At 43.7% G+C, this 8,991-nt stretch overlaps 1 protein-coding gene across 1 annotated transcript; it reads left to right on the top strand.

Moving 5' to 3' along the window:
- The first annotated feature begins 796 nt into the window (after positions 1 to 796).
- LOC311374904 (protein NLRC3-like) lies at positions 797 to 8,577 on the top strand. The gene is made up of 9 exons (XM_084490649.1): positions 797 to 963; positions 2,469 to 2,565; positions 3,611 to 3,727; positions 3,802 to 3,942; positions 4,250 to 4,366; positions 4,783 to 4,899; positions 5,285 to 5,351; positions 5,426 to 5,486; positions 6,479 to 8,577. The coding sequence occupies exons 1-9, from the start codon at positions 834 to 836 to the stop codon at positions 8,284 to 8,286; spliced, it is 2,655 nt and encodes an 884-aa protein (XP_084346775.1). The 5' UTR covers positions 797 to 833; the 3' UTR covers positions 8,287 to 8,577.
- The last annotated feature ends 414 nt before the right edge of the window (positions 8,578 to 8,991 follow it).

Below are 8,991 nucleotides of genomic sequence, written 5' to 3'. Positions count from 1 at the left end.
TACTGTCTTAAAGGTACAGGCCCGTTACTGTCTTAAAGGTACAGGCCCATTACTGTCTTAAATCTTCTTACTCTGTCTTTGAAAAAAGGATAGCTGAAACGCTTCGATTTGGCTTCCTCTCCCGTATGACGTCATACGGGACTAGGTTACCTCCCCTTTCTCTGCTTGGCCCACCCAGAGAATTTGGCCCGCCAATGAGACAATGAGCTACGACCATGCGAGCGCCACATGTGTGTGTGTGTGAATACACACATTGTAACGCAAGTGTTCTTTGTTATTTGGATAACCGTTCTGCTGTTGGCGTTATGGAGCATAACACGCAACACAATGACGCGAGCTTGGAGGAGAAAAGGATTGTTGCCCAGGATTGTCAGTCGGAGCCCCGCTGTAGCGGGCAGCGGGCAGGGGGCTGGGCGGGCAGCCCCGGGGGCGGCCAGTGTTCTTGGCTCCTCTCTGAATGGCTGCCTGTAAAGGGTGCAGCAGGATCAGGAAGGAAGAAAAGAATCCAACCCAACCAGTGACTCACACGGTAAATATGCTGTTGGGTTTCGACCACAACAACAAGTAAGAATTCAATTCAGTTGACCTCATTCACTATTTAAATGATGATGTTTTCACTGTAACGTATCACGGCAACAGTCTTTAGACTTACTCTTTAATGGCAGCCTTTTGTGGGAATACTGTGTTTCTAAAAAACGCCTCTATGTCACTCTAATTATGTGTGTGTGTGTCTGTGTGTGTGTGTGTGTGTGTACCTTGGCCCTCTTCTGAATACCTGGGCGTAACGAGATGAGCCCAACCCAAGTTCCTCTTCTTCATTCCTGAGTGGAGTCATGGAGCAGCAGCCAATAGGAGGCCAGTCTGAGAGGAGTGTCAACTGGTTGGTTTGGTTCACATCATTTCCTTATAAAGAGTCGGACGGTTTGGTGTGGCTCACTTCACTACAGCGGGGAGAAGACTCAGGTACTGTACTCCACTCTGATCCCTGATTTAACATAAATATGCATAACTTATTCATCATATCGATAGGAAGAGTACTATTTGTCTGTAATCACCTACGGTTAAAAGTGTTACTAGATGTTACGTACACGTTTGAACTGTAGCACACTTAAAACCTCAGACAGTACAGAGACAGGTCATTAAGGAGCAGGTAGGGGTTAGACAGTACAGAGACAGGTCATTAAGGAGCAGGTAGGGGTTAGACAGTACAGAGACAGGTCATTAAGGAGCAGGTAGGGGTTAGACAGTACAGAGACGGGTCATTAAGGAGCAGGTAGGGGTTAGACAGTACAGAGACAGGTCATTAAGGAGCAGGTAGGGGTTAGACAGTACAGAGACAGGTCATTAAGGAGCAGATAGGGGTTAGACAGTACAGAGACAGGTCATTAAGGAGCAGGTAGGGGTTAGACAGTACACAGACAGGTCATTAAGGAGCAGGTAGGGGTTAGACAGTACAGAGACAGGTCATTACGGAGCAGGTAGGGGTTAGACAGTACAGAGACAGGTCATTAAGGAGCAGGTAGGGGTTAGACAGTACAGAGACAGGTCATCAAGGAGCAGGTAGGGGTTAGACAGTACAGAGACAGGTCATTAAGGAGCAGGTAGGGGTTAGACAGTACAGAGACAGGTCATCAAGGAGCAGGTAGGGGTTAGACAGTACAGAGACAGGTCATTAAGGAGCAGGTAGGGGTTAGACAGTACAGAGACAGGTCATTAAGGAGCAGGTAGGGGTTAGACAGTACAGAGACAGGTCATTAAGGAGCAGGTAGGGGTTAGACAGTACAGAGACAGGTCATTAGGTAAGACTGTAGACATTGTGGATTGAACCCAGAACCTTTCAGCTTGGATTCAAGTGTGAGGTTAATGTTAAAATACTTATTACATAATTTTTCTTCAGATTTAGTATCCTTGGGTAACTTAAAAGGTACTTTGGATATTATGTCCAGTTTTTATATTTGTGATGTTATGATTATTATTGTCATTGGTCAGGAAGACGGCCCTCTTGGTTAGTGAAGGTGTTTCAACGTCATCTTGTTCGGGTCTTGTTCTCTGTGGGCCCACATCACAGATCTGGTTGTGATGTCATACGACATGAGAAAGTCCATATATGGTCATGCCTTCAGAGCGGTTTAACCAGCACAGGGAACAGTAGGTATGATATCCGCACGGTGAGCTTGATCTTGACCAGACACATTTGAAGCCCTTAGAGACCATCTGTGTTGACAGATAAATAGTTATTAAATGGTAATTAAAAATGTCTCTGCAGCGTCTCCGCATCTTTCACTGATTGAGAATAAAAGGGTCTATGAATCTGCGTCTAGGAAAGACCAGCAGGCCGCTTGTCCAAAGTAAACAGAGACAACTCTCCCTGTGACCGGCAATAGGCAGCTTATATAAACGCAGTAAATAAGTAAATAAATAAACTCTGAATGGCCGTAGGAACAATGTGTAGTTGTGTTTGTGTCCAGGTCTCCAGTCTGCTATGGATGAGGAGAGAGAGGAGGGGGGTCCTACCTCTAAGACCACTCTGTCTGGGGAACATGGCCGCCAGAGCAAAGCTAAGAGGTAAGAAGAGGATCTCACTGTCTTTGACATCATGACTCCATCATTACTGTGTGTTCACACTGCACTTCGCCCCGCGACACGTTTCAATGCAAAGTGAACGTAGAGACGCGTATCGGGTGAAATTTTTTGTCGCCAGGACCCGCGACAAGATTTGATTGACGGGGCGACAGTTTTCCACAAAACAGGCGGGCGCGTTCACGTGGCGTCGTGTGATGTCTCGCGAGTGAGCAACAGATTTCGCAGAAGTTTAAATATTTCAACTTCTTTCGCAGCACTCGCGGTGAGACAGCCAATCAGCGTTCACTCCCTGTGGGTAACGTGGGTGAAGTAACGTAAAACAGCCAATCAGTTCACTCCCTGGGTGAAGTAACGTAAAACAGCCAATCACCGTTCAGCCGGCTGGGCCAACCGTTCGGAACCGGCCGCAACTGTGGGTCTATTTAATGATATGCGGCTGATATTAACAAACATCGTTTGTTACCAGTATTGTATACATTATCGTTGTCGACTTGTGTTCATAATATGCATGTGTCCCCCTGTTAATATACATCGCCATGGACCAACCGTTCCCTGCACTCCGCAGTGGACCGCAGCTTGAGGAGGAGAAAGTGATTGTTGCCGTTTGCGACTCCCGGAGCTCTATATATAATATTATATGATATTATATATATAATATATAAATATCTATATCTATATAATATATACGATATATATAATATCACTGCACAAAGCGGTGTGCGCCTCCGGATTATATTATTAACCCATAAACGACGGGCATTCCGGTGTCTCTCCCTCTTCCACAACAGGTAGAGACACGCAATGGTGGTTATCTCGGCCATGGTTGATGAGAATGAATTGGCATAAAGCACCGTTGGCAGGCAAAACGCTCCGCGACAAAATTCGCCCCGCGACACGTTTCAGTGCACACATTGAGCACACATTAAGCACAGCGTACGCAGCTCCGCGCGAACAGGCGAAAATTGTGTCTTTTGGTGTGAATGCACAGTTAGTCTGAGTAACAGCTGTGTGTGTGTGTGTGTTGAAGCCCAGAGCAGCAGCAGAGAGCAGACTCCCCTGGACCCAGCTGTGTCTCCATGAAGAGTGACCAGTCTAGGATTCCACGTCTTACTTTTAAAGATGGAAATCAGTCTATTGAGAAAAGGTGAGGATTTATCAGAGATTATAAAATCACACCATCTATAAAACGTCCATAAATCCTGGTTCTTGTCTTTCTAGAAGAGTCCAGCAACAGAGAGCAGACTCCCCTGGACCCAGCTGTGTCTCCATGAAGAGTGAGCTGAGGATCACTGAGGCACTGATGAGGATTTCTTCAGTGATGAAGGATCGGGAGCATCGAAGGCTAGAGAGCTTCAATAGGTGGAGAAAATCTGTTCCATGATGTGGTTGACATGGTGGTAATGAGAGGAAGGATAAGGCTGTTTCAGTGATGTGGTTGACATGGTGATAATGAGAGAAGGGATAAGGCTGTTTTAGTGATGCGGTTGACATGGTGATAATGAGAGAAGGGATAAGGCTGTTTTAGTGATGTGGTTGACATGGTGGTAATGAGAGGAGGGATAAGGCTGTTTTAGTGATGTGGTTGACATGGTGGTAATGCGAGGAGGGATAAGGCTGTTTTAGTGATGTGGTTGACATGGTGTGATCCTGGTTCTTGTTTTTCTAGTAGAGTCCAGCAGCAGAGAGCAGACTCCCCTGGACCCAGCTGTGTCTCCATGAAGAGTGACTGGTCTATGGGTCATCCTCCTCTCTTTAAAGATGGACGCCCCTCCAGAGAGGAGAGGTAGGAGTTTCAAACAGACCATGACAACAGACCAGTTGGTTGTTATCAGACTCTACTGATACTCTCTCTCACAATCAATCATTAACTAACTGAAGAGGATTACAGTTTACCTGTACTCCTTACACACACACACACACACACACACAATAAAACTTTCACAAGCAGATAAGATATGATCAACTTTATGAATCCCACACAAGGGGAATCTCTCTTGTTATTGCAGATCAAGAGTCAAAAGTACAGCGAAAAACGAAATTAAGGGATAAATAAAAATACAAAATAAATGTAAAAATTTAATAAAGATACAAAACGTAGAATAATAACAAAATAAATACAATTACACAGGATACTTGCACAGTATAAATATAAACTCTCTCTCTCTCTCTCTCTCTTTTGACATGGTCTTGTTTTTCTAGAAGAGTCCAGCAGCAGAGAGAAGACTCCCCTGGACCCAGCTGTGTCTCCATGAAGAGTGACTGGTCTATGGGTCATCCTCCTCTCTTTAAAGATGGACGCCCCTCCAGAGAGGAGAGGTAGGAGTTTCAAACAGACCATGACAACAGACCAGTTGGTTGTTATCAGACTCTACTGATACTCTCTCTCACAATCAATCATTAACTAACTGAAGAGGATTACAGTTTACCTGTACTCCTTACACTCCTCCTGAATCCCACACAAGGGGAATCTCTCTTGTTATTGCAGCTCAAGAGTCAACAGTACAGCGAAAGAGAGATTAAGGGATGAATAAGACACAAAATAACACAATAAAAAAAAAAGTGAAAATAAATGTAAAAATTAAATAAAGATACAAAACGTAGAATAATAACTAAATAAATACAATTACACAGGATACTTGCACAGTATAAATATAAACTCTCTCTCTCGTATGTTTACTGTGTGTGTGTGTTCTCCCCACAGACAACCCCACCAGAGGTCAAAGGTTACCAGTGCTCAGTCTGTACAGCATCAAACAGAGCTGATCAAGGTGTGTAAATGTCCAACAAGATATTTGACTTTAGCTCTACATGAACATTAAATAGCATCTCCATCTGCTAATAGTCTGCAGGCACAAAGCTCTGCCTGATGGACCAGGAGGAACCAGCTGACACACTGTGGGGCAGTAAGAGACTCTTATTTTGAAAACAGAATGAATAACTATTTTGAAGTGCAGAGGAGACTCTTATTTGTTCTGCTCACACTAAATGGACATATCCTGAGATTTTTTACATCCCTTTTTCAATGTTGAGATATCTTCCCTCGGGTTAGGGTAAGGGTGTCATGTTAAATGGTTTGATCCAGATATGTAGGGTTATTGTGGGTCTATCAGGTTAAATGGTTTGATCCAGATATGTAGGGTTATTGTGGGACATGAGGTTAAACGGTTTGATCCAGATATGTAGGGTTATTGTGGGTCTATCAGGTTAAATGGTTTGATCCAGATATGTTGGGTTATTGTGAGTCTATCAGGTTACAGAATGTTAAACAATATACTGCAAATCAATAGCAGAATAACTTAGTGGAAGAAATGCAACACTATCTTGTTATATCAGCATAGCAAATTAGTTTCCACTGATTCACTATCATTATTACAAGTCAACTATTGCTTTTGAAATAACTTCAAAATGCAGTCTTTTTTTTATAAATGCCAGTTATGCTAATTAAGTTGTTGATGCTCCGTTTTATGTGTAGGGACCCTAGTCATGCTACTGCAGATGTTTTGTGCTATTCTGAGCAATATTAATGATAAAAAAATGCAGTTTGGAAGCGTTCGGTGCACCGCCCCTAGCCAATGCACTGTTAGCCATTTGGGCTCTTAGTGTTGCTCTGGGCAAGCACTATACTGGTTGGTCAACGAAAAAATGACCTAAACGGCTTATTTGATCTGTTTTCATGCAGAAAAAGACCCTGGGTTAAATTTTTGCCGGATTTACACTTTAATAATCCTGAACATTTTGAATCTGTAATGCGCAGTCCTTGTTATGACCAGCTCTTTTGACCAAAGTTATAAAGCCTCTAAATATCATGAATTTGATAAATTAAGAGGAAATATTTACATGTTTCCACTGATTTCACCATCCACTATCTGATGTCTTCTGTTGTTTTCTCATTTAGGATCTGCTGCTGTCGAGTGCCAACATAAATTCAAGTCTCATTTGAAGAAGAAGTTCAACAATGTGTTTGAGGGAATCCCTAAAGCAGGACAGCAAACAGGTCTGAATGACTTCTACACAGAGCTCTTCATCACAGAGAGAGGCAGTGGAGAGGTCAACAAGGAACATGAGGTCAGACTGATTGAAACAGCTTCCAGGAGACTGGCCAAGGAGGAAACACCAATCAAATGTGAAAACATCTTTAAACCCTTACCTGGACAAGATCAACCAATCAGAACAATAATGACAACTGGAGTGGCCGGTATTGGTAAAACCGTCTTAACACACAAGTTCACTCTGGACTGGGCTGAAGGAAAAGCCAACCACGACATACACTTCACATTTCTCTTGACTTTCAGAGAACTGAATTTACTGAAAGGGAAAGCGTTTAGCTTGGTGGAACTTCTTCATCACTTCTTTATTGAGACCAAAGAAGCTGGAATCTGCAGATTCGACCAGTTCCAAGTTGTCTTCATTTTGGATGGTCTGGATGAGTGTCGACTTCCTCTGGACTTCCAGAACAACCAGACCTGGACTGATGTCACAAAGCCGACCTCAGTGGATGTGCTGCTGACAAACCTCATCAGGGGAGACCTGCTTCCCTCCGCTCGCATCTGGATAACCACACGCCCTGCGGCAGCCAATCAGATCCCTGCTGAGTGTGTTGACATGGTGACAGAGGTGAGAGGGTTCACCGACCCACAGAAGGAGGAGTACTTCAGGAAGAGATTCAAAGAGGAGACGCTGGCAAGCACAATCATTTCCCACGTCAAGAAATCAAGAAGCCTCCACATCATGTGTCACATCCCAGTCTTCTGTTGGATCACTGCTACAGTTCTGGAGGACATCTTCAAAAGATCCCAGATCGAAGAGATGCCCAAGACCGTGACTCAAATGTACATCTACTTTCTGAGGCTTCAGTCCATACAGGGGGACAGGAAGTACCATGGGAGAGCTGAAATAGATCCACACTGGAGTCCAGAGAGCAGGGAGATCATTGTTTCTCTTGGAAAACTGGCTTTTAACCAGCTGGAGAAAGGCAACCTGATCTTCTACGAGGCAGACCTGGCAGAGTGTGACATCAATATCAGAGCAGCCTCAGTGTACTCAGGAGTGTTCACCCAGATCTTTAAAGAAGAGTGTGGGCTGTACCAGGACAAGGTGTTCTGCTTTGTCCATCTGAGCATCCAGGAGTTTCTGGCTGCCCTTTATGTCTTTCTGTCCTTCATTGAGACTGGTGTCAATCTGCTTTTAGGACAATCGCTCTGGTCTATTCTTGTGAGAAACAAAGAAACAACAAAAAGAAAGCTCAAACTTTACCAGAGTGCTGTGGACAAGGCCTTACAAAGTAAGAACGGACACCTGGACTTGTTCCTCCGTTTCCTCCTGGGCCTCTCTCTGGAGACCAATCAGAATCTTCTACAAGGTCTGCTGGGAAAGACAGGAAGTAGCTCATGCACACATGAGAAAACAGTGTCATACATCAAGAAGAAGTTAAATGGAGATCTCTCTCCAGAGAGAAGCATCAACCTGCTCCACTGTTTGAATGAACTGAACGACCGTTCTCTACTGGAGGAGATCCAAAAGTACCTCACATCAGGAAGTCTCTCCAGAGAATCTCTCTCCCCTGCTCAGTGGTCAGCTCTGGTCTTCATCCTACTGACATCAGAAGAGGAGCTGGACGTGTTTGACCTGAAGAAATACTCTGCTTCAGAGGAGGGTCTTCTGAGGCTGCTGCCAGTGGTCAAAGCCTCCAAAACATCTCTGTAGGTTCACTTATAACATGTATAACAATACACACAACACAATATACATAAAACTGGAATATAAGGTTAAAATAATATGCATAAGTAGGTTGTATAACATGTATTACTATTCTACTCACAACATAATAAACATACTAGAAGAATATAAAATTATAATAATATACAAAACATAGGTATAATGTATAACAGTACACATAAGAGCATATTAAAAATAACATAATATAGAAGTAGTTTTACACCTGAAACATAATATGTGACACAGCTTTGTCTCCATAAAGTATCAATAAAGCTTTAACGTGTCCTCCAAATGGAATGATGAATACACTTTATAAATGTGGTTACTTTAGTACGAACTGCTCTCAACCAGAAAGAGTAAATGGTGTGTGTGTGTGTGTGTGTGCAGGTTGTCTGGCTGCCTGATCACACAGGAAGGCTGTGCTTCTCTGGCCTCAGTTCTCAGCTCCAACTCCTCTAGTCTGAGAGAGCTGGACCTGAGTACCAATGATCTGCAGGATTCAGGAGTGAAGCTGCTCTCTGCTGGACTGGGGAGTCCACACTGTACACTGGAAACTCTCAGGTCAGTTATCAGCCTCTTCTTCAAACTGGTTATTCTAGACCAGTAAGTGCTGCTCCTGCCTGATGCATTTCTGTTGCTCTTTTCCCTGCTGACAAAACATTCCATGGATCTGCATAATGTTATAAGGTTCAT

The sequence above is a fragment of the Micromesistius poutassou genome (assembly GCF_964030765.1).
Source record: "Micromesistius poutassou genome assembly, contig: SCAFFOLD_6487, whole genome shotgun sequence".
Classification (NCBI taxonomy): Eukaryota; Metazoa; Chordata; class Actinopteri; order Gadiformes; family Gadidae; genus Micromesistius; species Micromesistius poutassou.
Note: the sequence above shows the minus strand (reverse complement) of the source record. Positions and strands in the feature narration are given on the sequence as shown.